We start from the raw sequence: 16071 nt of genomic DNA, 5'->3' as shown, positions 1-16071 counted from the left end.
TTTTCTTTTTTTTCTTTTTGCTTTAACTCCAGTAAAATACTTTTACCATCATATGGATTTCTGTTTTAATTCCTCTTCATATCCCAGAGATATGAGTCACCACTGGGTTTATTATTAAGCATCTGTACCCAATACGTGTAGCTGTCCTTCGGACAACAGGTCAACCGTCAGTGCAGGGGCTCTTTTGTTGGGATAATAAATGCAGATGTGTTATCTTCCTCTTGTCCTTGTCAGATTCCCCAGTGCAGGGGACACAAATAAACTTAGGATAAAAAATGCAAATATGAACATAAGAAATAAGATGTAGCTCAGATTTGTTTATATTAACACAAAATAATGTACTGAGGCAAAATAAAGACATTGAGACAACAAGTAATTGATTTGGTTTAATGTTTGTGGTCATAAATAAACTAGACGTTGGAAAAATGTAAATTATATCACCTTTTCTATCTGTCTAGTAACTAGAATCAAAAGGGTTGTATAGGCTTCAAGAGCAAGATGGAGACATTGTTTTAAAAGAATGACTCGAGAAAAGTCGGAAGGAGGCATACATTTCAAAAGACTTCCCTTTGTTTGCCTTTTATAGTTTGCCTTCTAAAGTTTGTCTGATTGCTACAGAAAATATTTTGGGGAGATGGAAATACCAAAAACAACAACAACAAAAGAAAACATAGTACTGAGGCATAAGAAGTTGCCCTGAAAAAAAAATTATTTAGGTATTTCTCTCCCATTGCCTCTAGTACATATGCCTGGTATGAATTTCTTATGTATTGTTGAAAAAATCATGCATATGTGTTTTTGTTTTAGATAACACGGCTGTAATTTTGACTAATAGAACTGGGTTTAGCCTTCAAGAAGAGCCGGTCTTCTACATCACCATCTTAATTGCCGACAACGGTACCCCATCACTTACGAGCACGAACACCCTTACCATCCGCGTCTGTGACTGCGACGACAGTGGCAGTCCCCAGATCTGCAGTGCTAAAGAGATGCTCCTCATGGAATCCAGGACAGACATCGTAATTGCTGTCCTGACGTGCGCTGTGATAATACTTGGTAGGTCATGCTGAACTGAATATATCTTCATTTATTGAAAATAACGTGATACATATAGAAAATGGGTCATTTCCTTATAGCAGGGTAGTGTGTCTTTGTGTGTGTACGCGTTTAGTTCCTCTTCTCAATTCTTAAATCAAGTGGAGTGAATTTAAAAAATGGTGATCATGCACTTGAAGCTGAAAGTCCACCCTCTTTGAGTTCTTTGAGAGATGAGTGTGTGCGCACAGTGGTTTAGGCCTGGTTCTGCCACATAGGCATTGCTACATATATAGTTATATAAAAATTCGGAGTGATAATGGTGAGTTTCTGTCACACCCAGGGAGTGTCTTAAGTGCTCGTCATACGTATTGCGATGTGATCCTTCCAATAACCTTATGAAGTAGTAACTTCAATCACCTGTGTTGAATGGACAACAAGAGTGAAACTCAAAGAATTATGTGATTTACAAAGGGTTCCGCGGCTCCCAAATGATGTTTCGAGATTCTCTAACCATACACACTGCTATTCAATCCTGCACAGCAACTCACAGCTTTGGGGCATTAGAAAGAGTAAATGTTAGCGTGGAGGAATGTAAAGGAGAGAGTTTTATTTCATCAAAGTGCTAAACACAAAAGCAATTGCAGTCGAATAACTCCATTATTTCTTGTTTGCTGTTGTTATTATTGTTTCACAAGAAGATAAGTTATACTCATTTTCTGATGAGGAAAATGAACCCATAAATGTTGTATGTAGCCAGGCTTTCCAGACAACTAATGATTCACTTAACATAAGCTTTTCCGTTTCTTTAATCTATCAGTGTCTACAATCTAAACCCTTCCCTCTGTTACCTCATAACTGTATTAAAACCAACACACCTTACTGCGTGCTGAAAGCAACCGCATCAGCAATTGCATCTGGATTCCCAACCTTATGGCTCCAACAGATGTGCAATGTTTCAGGACTCGCTTTGCTTCTGCTCCCCTCATCTTTATCAAAACCCCAAAGCCCATGCATTCCTCTTGCCGTCCAACATTCTTTTATACCTAGCTTCACTGTTTCCGGTTATTTTTAATGATCTTTGATCATAAAAATGAATTTAGAGAGAGCTACATAGCTAGACGTCGGAATCAAGAAATAGTTAAAATAGCATCTGGGGGATGGCAAGTACTGAATCACTAGGCCTACCCCAAGTCCTGAAATGCTGCAGGCAAACCAAGGGCAGCCCCGCAGTCAGAGGCACGCCTAATATTGGGGGGAAGGGAAGTGGGGCCAACCAATGGTGGTTTCCTCTGAAAGCTTCATGAGGACTGCCTCCAGTTCATAGGTTTAGGAATTATTTATTAGACCTCCTTCCATTTCAGCCATATATCTCAGATGAGGTTTTGCTTTTTGTTTGTTTTTGCTTTAAATACTCACTGAAGGATATGTTTTCGTTGATTTTAGAGAGAGGCAGAGGGAGGGAGGGTGGGGGAGAGCGAGAGATGTGAGAGAGAAACATGGATGGCAAACATGCATTAGTAGCCTCCCTACTCACCCCTACTGGGGGTCGGGCCCTCACTCTAGGCATGGGCCCCGATGGGGAGTTGGACCCGCAACCTCTTGGTGTACCTGACAATGCTCCAACCAACTGAACCACCGGGCCAAGCGCAGATGAATTTTAAAGTATAGTATCTGAATTTAGACACAGTGCTGCCCTTACTCGATTCAAGAGCAGTGTTTCAATATTTTAAATGTAACTTTTATATAAAATATTGCCTAATATATTTATCTTTTTGATAATATTAATGATATTGCTTCCATTTTGGTTCAAGTCCTATCTATGAAATTCTGAACAGCTACATACAAGCCAAGGTTGAGTAAGAATTGGCTACCCTTCACACACACACACACACACACACACACACACACACACACATTTTCTTTAAAATAAAAAGTGTTCTGAAATTGTTGTTTTTACATGATATTAAAATTACCTTGTTAATAAATATTGATGGTTGACATACCAGTGCTATAATGAAAAGACTTGGCAGTTTGGAATTTCTAAAATTAATGTGGTGTCCCAGGGTGCAGATTCGGAGCCAGCTGTCTGGTTTTGAGTGCCAGCTTTCTGTTTCCTTGCTGTGTGACTCTGGGAGTGTGACTGAGCGTCCCTGGGCTCGTTTCCCAACTTCAACAGGGAATATGCAACATAATGGTCTCATAACAATTAAATCAATGAATAGATTTAAAGCTCTTAGAAAAATGCCTGGTACACATTTTACGGGCAGTAAATATTAACTTAGAAAATAATTATGCCACAGAATCTTCCTCAATGGGGACCCTCAGTTGCTCTGTTGTGCTTAACTTCTATTAACCTGCATCTTTGGTTACTAAATGGACAAATGCATAGAGATTGAAAGATGTTCCCATATTCTGCTTTGTTCTGTTTCCAATATATAAGAAAAAAATAAAATTTTAGGTTTTAAATTGATCACCTTCAAAAACATTTCACTATATTTTTTATGCTTTTCTACTTTAAATCATCAACCAGCAAGTTTGCTGTATCCCTGTCTTTCTGCAAGCCCCTTTTGTAAATTTTCAACAGCAAATATACCTTTCTGCCTTAAAAATCATAACATCTAAGCTCTTGTCTTAAGCTTGTAACCAAAGCAAGGATTGTAAAGTTTATTATAAATAACATATCCTGCTATATTGTGACGCTGTGTTACGCTATATTGTGCTAATATTTCGGTTGCTTTCCTTGTCAGGGTTTATTTTTACGCTCCTAGTTCTGAGACAAAGGAGGAAGCAGCCTCTGTTTGCCGAGAAGGGTAAAGATTTCAAAGAGAGGATCATCAGGTACGCTGACGAAGGGGAAGGGCAGGAAGACGCCCAGGCCTTGGCCACCGGGGAGCCCAGGGGCAGCCCGGTCAGGAGGGCGCGCAGGCCGCGGAAAGCGCCCCCCGCGGGGCTCAGGGGCCCGTCTTGGCAGGTTGGCCCAGACGATGCCGTCATCAAGGAATTCATCCTGGAAAAGCTGGCGGAAGCTAACACCGATCCTTTTGCCCCTCCCTTTGACTCCCTCCGGACCTACGCCTTTGAGGGGACGGGGTCCTCGGCCGGGTCCCTGAGCTCTTTAGAGTCGGCCGCCTCTGGGGAGGGTGAACACTTTGACGGCCTGCAGGATTTGGAGCCTCCCTTTACGAGATCAGCGTGCGTGTTTGGTTCTGCCATGCAGTCAGAAACTTAGGGCTTGGCCGGGCAGAGGGGTTGGAGGGTCAGGTGAAAAAGGTAAAGGGATTGAGCAAAACAAAAACCAGACACAGACAACACTATGGGATTGCCAGAGGGAAGGGGGGGGTGGAAGGGGCACAGGGGGGAAGATGGTGTTGGAGTGTGCAGATGATGCGTTATAGGGCTGTACACCTGAAACAGGCATGGTTTTATAGCCAAGGTCACCCCAATAAGGTCAATTAAAAGTTTTAATTGTGCTTTGGAGCAAACTGGGAGTCTCTTGGTAAAGAGCTGTATGCTCCAGTTCTCTGATAGAAAAATAAGATCTGAGTTAGAGTGTTTTCTGATTTCCTTGGAGCAAACACCCATGGTTCTTGCAAGCCTTGTCACTGAAGGTGGAGCGGGAGAGAGATGCAGACCAGCAGCCCTCGGGTCCCGGTGCCAGGCACCGCAAGCGCACCCTGGCATAGTCTCCCAGCATTGTTTCCAATCCCATCCAGTACAGATTCTCAGCATTCTTGGATGTTTAATGTGGGAGAGGCACTGAACCTAGAGTATGTTAATATTATTTCATTTAGGCTTTCATTAAATCTTACCAAGTAAGAGGAAAGTTGCATATGTGTGTTAAGTTCCTGATGCTATCCAGAGATAAACTTAAACACCTAGGAGAATCTGGGTAATCATACGAAACTTGAAAGAACAATTTCATTTAATAAAAAAGCAAGTTTATTACTAGGATTCCATGACTTATTCTAGTTTGGTATTTTTAAATCTCTGTCAAGATCACACTTTAAAACTGATTTCACATTTAGACAGCTAACTGGTATATGTTAATTAATCAAAGATATTGTATAAATATTTATTATTTTTGATATTACAGCTTTGTGTATAAATGGGAGATAAGATATGTTGAGGAGTTTTTCATAAATTGTTTTCGTGTGTAACCAAAATGCGTCGCTATCTTGTCACAATACATTCACAAAATATTTGTCAACGTCTACTCATCAGTAAATGTAAAAGTTATGAAAATGGTGGAAAGTGTGAAAAAATTTAAGTAACTTTTTATTGCTACTAAAATGATAGAAGCAAGTGAAAGAAGAACTGGGTTCACACTTGAGTTAATATTCAGTGTAAGTATTATGATCAGCTGCACCGAATCCTACCCAGCACAGGAAAAACGGGATAAAATTCACAGCATTTCTGTTTTTATTAAGAGCTGAGACTATAACTTATTCTTTGGTATCTTTTTTTATTATGGAATATAGAGTTGGGTGCAGCAGTTATTTTATGGTAACATTATGAAGGATGAATGCAAAGCTGCTGGACATAAACCTTTATGGTAATATTGGATCATAAGATAAAGCACTTTTAATTTTAATCAGCTTTTTAAGAATGAGCCTTATTATGCTATTCAAATCAAGGTGGAATTTAAAATTCATCGTTTAAACAGAAAGAAAGTAGTGAATATAATGTCCTAAAAATTGGTTTATATGTTCTTTTTTTTTTTTTTTTTTAATACATCTTTATTGATTTCAGAGAGAGGAAGGGAGAGGGAGAGAGAGAGAAACATCAATGATGAGAGTCATTGATCGGCTGCCTCCTGCACACTCCCGACTGGGGATCGGGCCTGCAACCAGGGCATGAATCGAACCCCGATCATCTGGATCCTAGGTTGATGCTCAACCTGCTGAGCCACGCCGGCCGGGCCATGTGTTCATTTTTAACAAGTTGAACATACATGTTCAAATTAAACCTTTTGAGCTAGCGTTAGAGTCGCTGAATGGCTACAGTGTAGTTTTCTCTGTATTTTGAAATGCCAGCATCCACACCAGGTAACAGCAGAGAGATTTTTCACCAATATCAATCGAGGACTGTTATGTTGGTGACAGAGATCACGTCCCTCTACAAAAGCCTGAGAAAATCAGACTTGCAGTCGGTCTGGGAAGACACGGAGAGAGGGTGAGGGTGAGTCGCTCAGCTGTACTGGACCCTTCTGCATCCATAGCGTTATTAACTTAGGAAAAACTAAGACTATTCAACAAAAGGCAATTTTAAAAGGTTGAAAACTGGCAAATAAAACAAATTTATGAGTACAGATGACATTTATATTTCTACCATAATAACATAAAAATTGAAAAAGTACAGTTAGGGCAATTTTTGTAAATTATTCAACACAGGACCTCTCCCTGTATTTAAACAATAACACAACATTATGATGGCAGAAGGACTGGAAATAGTGATAACAGATGAAGCTACGCATGGAAAACAGGTTCCAAGAAGAAATAGGGTGGCCTGGGACACGGCAGCTTCCGCCACAGACGCCAGCCCTGTGCACAACTTTTCCATTTGGATGAACGCTTATAAAAACGCACAATGCTCCCATGTATTCATCAGCCAGGTCTCACATTTGTGTCCAGGGGTATTAAGCAGATGTGTTCAAATAAATTCTGGTTTAGGTAATGACGGATTTTTAATCGCAGGAGACACCAGAAGGGGCACCTGGTTGCATAGCTACTTTCTGTTCTAAAAAGTTCCCTTTGAACTGCATCCAAAAAATACTTTCTGATTCTATCAGAGAACCTGGAATATCCTAGATATTATGCTTGGCAATATCTCAATACTTATTTCAATCTTTTCCTGGTCACATGGGTGTTGCAAGAACACAGTCAGCTGCATCCTAAGCTAGAGACATGGCATTAAGTTGTTTTCCATTTGAATAGAGGTTCCCCAGTGCAGGTATTCCCCAGGCAGCACAGCTGCAATTCGTCCCCAAGTGCCCCAGTACCACCCATAGTTCACTCACAGGGTTAGGTGTGAATCCTAAATTACTAATGGTAGAAACAGGAAAATGTTTAGTCCTTTATAAGAATCAGAAAAAGTTAGCAATAATGGATGTTCACAAGACAGCCTGGCAGAACTGAGTAGGAATTAGTTCACTTTTATCTGAAAAAAACTGTGAATTTGGTGAAAAGCCTACCCTTTCTGGATCTGAGCCTGTAATCTGTGAAATGAGGCCCAGTCTCCCCTTTCACATGATTGTTGGGAAGGTTCAGTCAAACGAGCAGCAAGAGCTGTCCCTGGCCAAGGTGCGGGCCCCTTACGCGCCTGCATCCCTACCAGGGCCGATGCTACTCTACCAGAGCAGGACGGTCCCTTCCCTTCTCGAGATGGACCCCCAGGCTTGACAGCACATTTCAAATACCAATCAGTGTCCTGACCTGACATGTAAAGACATGTGTTATCCTGCCCCTGCTATGCCCACACTCTCTTAACTCTTCCGACCTCCTCTTCTAGGCCTGAAGCAGTATTCCCTCAAACAGTTTTATTTTCCAATCCCTCACTTGGTCCAGGTGTGTGACTATCTGTGGTTTCTAAGGAAGGCCAGTCTGACCACAGTCCCCCACTGTGGCTCTGGCTCTGCCTTGCTTTTCATCAAATCGCTGAGCTACTTAGTATTACCACATTATATATATATATTGCTTTTTATTGTCTTTACCCATTATTAGAATGTAAACCCTAAGTGGGCAAGGAACTGTCGGACTTGTTCATTTGTTCTTGTCTAAGATTGTTTCTGGCACATAGTAAGTGACCAATAAATGCTTTTAGATGAATGTATTAATGGATCCCAATCAATACTTTGTTATCTATAGAAGCTGTGTTGACTTTTGTTGAATATTAGTATGGAGTTAATGTATTTTTCAAAATAGGTTAGTACTGGGTAGTTCTTAGGTAAAGATTTTTTAAAAATCTTTCTAGAAATTATATGAGTTTGGCATTTTAACTTATTTGGACTTACTAACATTTACTCAGAATTTTAAAATAGGTAATGATGTTATACTCTTCAGTGAGAACAGGTCTCTTGATGATTGTGGTAGAAAGTCTTACATGAGTAAGTTCCCAGGAAGGGCGATGAGCATGGAAACACGTGCAGGCGTGAGAATCCTGCTTCTCATTTGTAATATCACAGGGTCACAGGAAACCTGCCAGGTAAGCTCCATGTTTTTCTATGTGATATAACAAGGGCATTAAATATCAAATACACTAAAGGCCGGGCTACTAGTTTGAAAGAAAATGGAGGAAAGGAATATGTGATATTTTACATTTCCAATTCTATTTATCTATCATCTATCATCTATCTATCTATATCTATCTATCTATCATCTATCTATCTATCATCTATCTATCTATCTATCTATCTATCTATCTATCTATCTATCTATCTATCTATCTTTCTATCTATCTATCTATCTATCTATCTATCTATCTATCTATCTATCTATCTATCTATCATCTATCATCAACTATCTATCTATCTATCTATCTATCTATCTATCTATCTATCTATCTATCTATCTATCTATCATCTCTATCTATCTATCATCTATCTATCATCTATCTATCTATCTATATCTATCTATCTATCTATCTATCTATCTATCTATCTATCTATCTATCTATCTATCATCTATCATCTATCATTTATCATCTGTCTATCTCTATCTATCATCTATCTATCTATCTATCTATCTATCTATCTATCTATCTATCTATCATCTATCATCTATCTATCTATATCTATCTATCATCTATCATCTATCATCTATCTATCTATCTATCTATCTATCATCTGTCTATCTATCTATCATCTATCTATCATCATCATCTGTCATCTATCTATATCATCTATCTATCTATCATCTATCATCTATCTATCATCTATCTATCATCTATCTATCTATCTATCTATCTATCTATCTATCTATCTATCATCTATCTATCTATCTATCTCTATCTATCTATCTATCTATCATCTATCATCTATCTATCATTTATCATCTGTCTATCTCTATCTATTATCTATCTATCTATCTATCTATCTATCTATCTATCTATCTATCATCTATCTATCATCTATCTATCTATATCTATCTATCATCTATCATCTATCTATCATCTATCTATCTATCTATCATCTGTCTATCTATCTATCATCTATCTATCATCATCATCTGTCATCTATCTATATCATCTATCTATCTATCATCTATCTATCTATCTATCTATCTATCTATCTATCTATCTATCTATCATCTATCTATCTATCTATCATCTATCTATCATCTCTCTCTATCTCTCTATCTATCCATCCATCTACCTATCATTTATCTATCATCTATCTATCAACACTTATCCATTCATCTATCATCACTTATCCATCCATCCATCATCTATCTATCATTTTTCTATTGTGAGAAATTGTGATTTTTCTGGAGGACAGGGAACTAACATTTCAACCACAAAGCAGATTTTTGGGACCTGTTGGAATTTGTTACTACCTTTTTTTCCCTTAGATCTCCGAGGATTTCAGGTTGACTGATTGGTCTGAAATGTCCTGAAAAGAGAGAGGGCCACAGATGGACCACATGCAATTCCTTAGCCTTTGACAGGCAAAGCTGCATGCCCTCCCCACAGGTTAAGTGTTTGCAGCTGCAGAAATTTTGGACAGAAGGTAGGAACTAAGAAGGAGCTTAACTAAATCATTTAAAGAGGTGTCAGCCAGGCTAAGGAACAATAGGAACCTCCAGGTCTTAAACTATCTCCCAATATCCCATGCAAGTAGCCCAGGACAGAGCAACACAGTTGGATAGTGGGAGGCTTGTCATCGCCCAGGACTCTGGCTGTGAAATGACGAGAGCAACAGCCAGGTTTACTGTGCCCCTTATCTCTCCTCCTCCTTCCCCACCCAGACGCCAGGGGTCCACAAGCAGCAAGGACAGTGCGGGAGGGCGAGAGAGAGAACCTTTCACTGGATGTGAGTTTAAAGGCTTCTGGGACCTGGAAAAGGGATACTTTTCCAGAATCTGTGCAAACTATCTGAGATTTGGCCCAAGTGGCCATTGGAGAGATCAATGCAAATGTGTCTAAAAACGGAATAAAATAAAACATTTTCATGATGTTCCCTTCAAGTTACAAACTGATCAATAAACCAAATCTATTAGCATATCAAATCAATATGGCATTTCTCACAGTTCAAATAATTTAAAACTCTATTTTCTAATATAAACCATAAGGAAGATAGAAAAGAAGTACATATAATTTATAGTGTTCTTAAAGCATGTGAGAGCATATTAAAATAGTTTACACAACTGTATTTCATGCCACTCTTTGTGCTTATTCATTTTAATACTGAAAATGTGATGTGTTTTATTGAGTTCTGCAGTCCGAAGTGATTTATCTCAGCTGCAAATTAGGCTGGACAAGGAAACTCCCACATATTCACAACTACATAGATGTAGAAATCGGCCGAACGTTTTGTCTAGAAAAGGGAGTGGGGATGATATATGGAATTCACATTTCCATAAATTATCTCATGTGCCTACTAGTGAGAGTAAGCGGTCTATGAAATACACTTTTAATTATTTTCCAGCTAACAATTCTTTGATAGGCCAACTTTGGCACGCTATTTAGAAATTTCTCTTTTGGTGGCTTCATCTGCACAAGGGGATATCAAGAATGTCTAAATTGTCACACTACTGTAGGAATTAACTGTAACAATACTTATGGAAGAATGAACTTTGCCGAACGTATGGCAAACAATGCTTTTACCTGTTGTTATTGTTAACATAATAATTGTTGTTATGTTGTTAAGTTTATCTTTAGGAATGCTCATAGACTGACCTCCTTACTCTAGACTTGATGTGCATTGGAAGTAAATGAATTAACTCAGGACAATAATTAGCCTGCTGTTACTGCCCCCCCTCCCCGGCCCTTCCTGTCTACTGTTGCCTCATTACCAAAGGAAAAATTAATTGCTCACATTATACATTATGTACAAGATATTCTGATTGAAAGTCACTCCTCTACAATATTTATTTGGGGAAAAATCTGCTAAGATAAGTAGTACCTAAATTTTGTGGCAAAGTTTTCTAGATATATTTTAGAAAAAAATATATTTAAAAAAGGATTGGTTTTGCTCACTTTGTAAGGAATGAAGAAATGAAATTATTTCTATGTTCTATTAGAACTACATGGAAGCAATAAAAGTCACAGGCTAATGGCTCCAAGAGAAAGCTTTCAAACCTATTGTTAGTATCTAACATCTGATACTCACAGTTCTAATTGTATGTGAAGAATTTACAATTAAATTATAAAGCAGATTGCGCTCATCACCTCTGACAATACAGAATGAAAAGCCACAGCCTTGGCTTCAATCTACATTCCCCATCCTCTGTTTTGAAAAACAAAAGTTAAGGACACATCTATTGCCATATGTCCTCTGACGAGTAAGTTTTTATCAATCTCTCCTTTTATTCAGTCTTAGTGCTCAGGCAAGTGCTGGACACCTGTCCAGGTCATACGGATCCTCAGTGTTCAGAAACCTACATTATTCTACAGGTCTCTACATTATTCTGGGAGCTTCCCCTGCAGAGCTAATCATCTAATTTTAACTCTTTAAAACTTAGCACATGCCTACACATAGTCAATTTACAGGGAGAGAATCTCACACAATTATTTAAAAATGTTATTAGTTTTACTAACTGTGTAAATAAAACTAGAAGTTGATAAATCATGCAGGGGTTGACAAAAGTAGGTTTACAGTTGTTCGTATGAGAAATGATACAATAATTAATAAATAATAATCCAAGAATAAACTCTGTTTTGCATACTTACAACTGTAAACCTACTTTGCCCAACCCTGGATAGCATGTTTATCCATAGTAACTACTTACCATTATCACACATCGTTAAAACAAATTGTCCCAATAACAGGTTTTAAGTGAAAATATTTCTCTCTGTATGAAATATTATCTATAGTCATGCTACTTAATTTTTTTACATAAATACCTGGAAAGGAAATCTGTGCCAAAGAACATGCTGGGAAAAATTTTGAGCTCTGAAACTTATATTACACTTAGGTTCGCTGGTCCTCAATAAGTGAATAACAAACATTGAAGATTTGATCGACCAGTAGCATCTACTGAGAGCATTTCCAAGTTGAGTGGTGTGTAATAAACCCTGAATAGAATCTTGACAAGTGAAATATCTGTGTCCTAGCCTGAAAAAATAATGGTAAGAAACTCTTAGAGGTGAAGTGAGAGACTCTTGAGCAGGTGACAGGTTGGTGCTAAGGTGAGACTAATTCTCAGCTTCCCTAAAGGAATTGCTGACTCTGAATGGGCTTCATTGAGTTATACTATTTGTCAAAAAGAGGACTATATTAAAGAGAGGATTTGTAGTCTTTCAAATTTTTCTGAACAGACCAAACAAAGCTGATTCCCTAAATTTCTCTATTTTTTTTTTTTTTAAGTAGGTATATTTCCAAGGTCCCATTCTAAGTGTGTGTGTTTTTAAATGTTCTCTCATTTGATTCTCTACTATGTGAGAATGTACTCATGTTATTCCAGGATACTACTAAGGAAACAGAGGCAAAGAGAGACTGAGTAATTTGCCTGAAGTTACACACATAAGTGGTAATAATGTAAAGCCAGGCAAGTTAGTTCTGCCTCCCTGGATTTTGTCTATGATACTGTTAGGCAGGCTAGTGAGCTGCTAGGGCAGGAGGAGGGGAAAGGGGGTAAGAAATGGGGAGTTTATCTCTTCCACTGGAAAAAAGAAGTCAGCAGTCTTGGGAACTGCCAATAGAAAATCACCAAGTGTTCTCATAAATTCTGGGAAAAGCCACAAAAATGCAAAAGGGGGACTTTGAAATCTAGTCTACCTGACAGAGAAACCTTGAAATCTATAAGGGGGAAAAGTATAAAACCCTTGAACCCCACCAGGTGGGGTGCTCAGACTAGCTGAGTTGCCCTCTTGTGCTTTATGCCAACTGTATTCTTAAATTCTCTTGCTTTGCTTCCTTAATACATTTTCTTGCTTTGCTTTAACACTGCTTTCTGTCACTCATCTGAATTCTTTCTCCTGAGAGTGACAAGAGCTTAGGAGGAGAGAGCCCCCTCCTACTTGGGCAGCTATCAGGTAGCAATACCATGCTCCTCCTCATTTACATCACCTCCTTCATTTATTAATCCATTAATCCATAATTCATTTAATTATATTTAGTTGTTAGTAATTTTTTTGTTACTGTCAATGTTCTGGCTGCATATAAATTATATGTGTATGTGTATATATATGTGTGTGTGTGTATATACATATATATATATAAGATTAATAGTAGGTTAGCTTTCCTTTTTCAAAACATATGTATCCCTTTTTATATTACTTTTATTACCTAGACAGAGTTTCTATCAAAATTAAATGCCAAACATTTTTCTTTCCCCATTTTTATTATATATCATACTATAGCTACTAGAAAGGACGCACTCAATACATGTGGGCACAGGAAAAACATTGATTATTCAAGCACACTTATTCTTAAATCATTGTTATATTAGGCAATGGCATTCAAACCCAGTATATTTATTTACTTAAAGTCATATTTTCCTCTTCAAGTTACAATCACCCACAAAGAGCACAGAAAGAAATATTTTTGGGTGATTTTTAAAAAAAATATTGCTACAAAGAACAAATAAATCATGAGCAAAAGAAAGAAGGAAGGTGAAGGCAAGAGGATGGGAAAACAGGAAATGCACAGGGGCGATTTCACAGCAGCCTCCATTTGTTTGCATTGCTTTTGGTACCTCCCCTCAGTTTTCCTTCGTAGTTCCCTCGATTTTGGGCATTCTCAGTATTATATATCACTTATACTAGAATGTACTTTTAAAATTTTTTTCCTGTAATTTAACCACCAACTCGAGGTAGAGATTAGCTGCTTTTAAGCAACGACCTCTGAGATTCATAGAGACTGAGAACTGAGATTAACAGTGTTTGCGAAAGATTCTGATGTGCTTGGGTAAAACAAAATAAGCCTGATAAACAGACCTGATTCTCTGACTTATTTCCCAGTGGTGATCTGTGCCCCAGGAACAAGGGCAAAATGATACGCTGGACATGTTCCTTTAACTGTCCCCTTCTGATATCAGGCTACATCACACAGTGACGTACTCCTTGATTAGAGGAGACAGCAACCGACCAGTAGGAAACCCCAAATACCAAGATAACAGGCACCATCACTACTTGATGCACCAGTTCAAGTCTATTTAGAAAAAAAAAAAAGTTTGTATTTATTGTTAGAGGGAGAGAGAAACATCAATGAGAGAGAAACATCATCGATTGGCTGCCTCCTGCACCACCCCCTACTGAGGATCGAGCCTGCATCCCAGGGGATGTGTCCTGACTGGGAATCAAACCCTGATCTCTTGGTTCCTGGGTCAATGCTCAACCACAGAGCAACACCAGCTGGGCCAGTTCAAGTCTATGGATTCCTCTAGCATATGTCCATTTCTCTCAGGATGAAAACAGAGGAGAAGGTTCTGTTTTCTTCACAGTATGGTCAAGGTACAAAATTAACATGCTGAGAAGCAGATCAGTCACCTACTTTTTTGCACATCTGAATTGTAATGGATTTCATTTTTTACCTCCCAACATATATATCAGACCTGGTATTGATTTTTAAGGTGGTCAATGTAGAATGACACAAGTCAGTTATATTGGAGGTTTTCGTTTGAAATTTGTTATGTAAAAATGTCTTCTGATAAAATTTAGGGCAAAAAAGCATGCACATCTTCTTAGTAATATACTTAGAAAGGGTGAAACCGAGTAAGAGAGAATGAATTAAGAGCTCCATATCTAAACACATTTTCAAAGGGCAAATGTGCTCAAGTCACGATACTCCTTTCTACTCTACTTGGTGAAAAACAAGTAATCTAAAACATTCCCTTTGTAATACTTTTAGAGGAAATATTAAAACATAGTGGGGACAGATTAGCATTGAATCCTTACTATATTTCTAACTAGGTCATTAAAATGCCTGTTACTCTTTTATTTAATTTTATTTTTTATTGTTGACACAGTTACAGATGTCCTCCATCTCCCACCCCCATTGGCTCCCCTCCCCCTAACCCCTCCCCCAGGCCTTCACCACCCTATTGTCAATGTTCATGAGCTATGCCTATATATGCACTTATGTTCTTTGGTCCATCTCTTCCAGTGTCCCCTCTACCAGCCTCCCCTCTGAGATCTGTCAGTCTGTTCCATGTATCCATGCCTTTGGTCCTATTTTGTTTGTCAGTTTATTTTGTTGATTAGGTTCCTTGACTCTGATCTGGCAAAGGCAAGGTAGAGGAGCCATCAACCTGATGATCTGCCCCAGCAGGGGGTGCATTCCACTAAGATTTACTTAGATGGAAGACTATGGGTCCTTCTGCATTTTATGCCAAGGCAAATGTTATCCATTATCAGCTCAGAGGGAGAAAATATAGTTGAACATGGATAAAGAAAAATAAAATTGACCCAGGAATTTCATCAAAATCTTACATTTCTTATGTCCAGTTTTTTATATTACTGGTTTGCAACATTAGTAAAAATCAATAGATTTATTAAAATATATAGAGATAACTATAACTGGAAGCCATAGCCTAGGCTTTTATGAGCGAATCGTCTTATTGTATGTAACAAGCCAGATTGCAGAAGGCTTTTCTGCCCTTGTAAATCATTTGTTAGTTTATAATTGTTTCTCTTTTCTAATTAAATTGGTTGCACAAGGCTTTTGGAACCTCGGGATTTGAACTCAGAGAGAGCATTATGGGGACAGGGCTATTCATTTCCAAGCTGACTCTTGTTTTGCTACGTGCCTTACAGTTCTGAAAGCCAAATGCTACTTTCTATGGCATGTGCATTACTCCCTGAGGCAGATTTCAGCCTAAAATGTCCCTTCCCTAATCACTTCTATTTACCTTCATACTGTATATAACATTAGCTAAG

General features: G+C 38.3%; 1 protein-coding gene across 1 annotated transcript in view; it reads left to right on the top strand.

The window, feature by feature from the left end:
- The window catches only part of CDH19 (cadherin 19), a 46881-nt gene extending 42364 nt beyond the window's left edge, over nucleotides 1–4517 (top strand). Inside the window, exons 11-12 of the mRNA XM_081149421.1 lie at nucleotides 808–1056; nucleotides 3786–4517. Coding sequence (XP_081005547.1) covers nucleotides 808–1056; nucleotides 3786–4267 — 731 coding nt within the window. The 3' untranslated portion in view covers nucleotides 4268–4517. The remainder of the gene's footprint in view (nucleotides 1–807; nucleotides 1057–3785) is intronic.
- The last annotated feature ends 11554 nt before the right edge of the window (nucleotides 4518–16071 follow it).

Source organism: Miniopterus schreibersii, assembly GCF_964146895.1.
Source record: "Miniopterus schreibersii genome assembly, chromosome: 10".
NCBI lineage: Eukaryota > Metazoa > Chordata > Mammalia > Chiroptera > Miniopteridae > Miniopterus > Miniopterus schreibersii.
The sequence above is the reverse complement of the archived record's forward strand: the minus strand, read 5'-3'. Positions and strand labels throughout refer to the sequence as shown.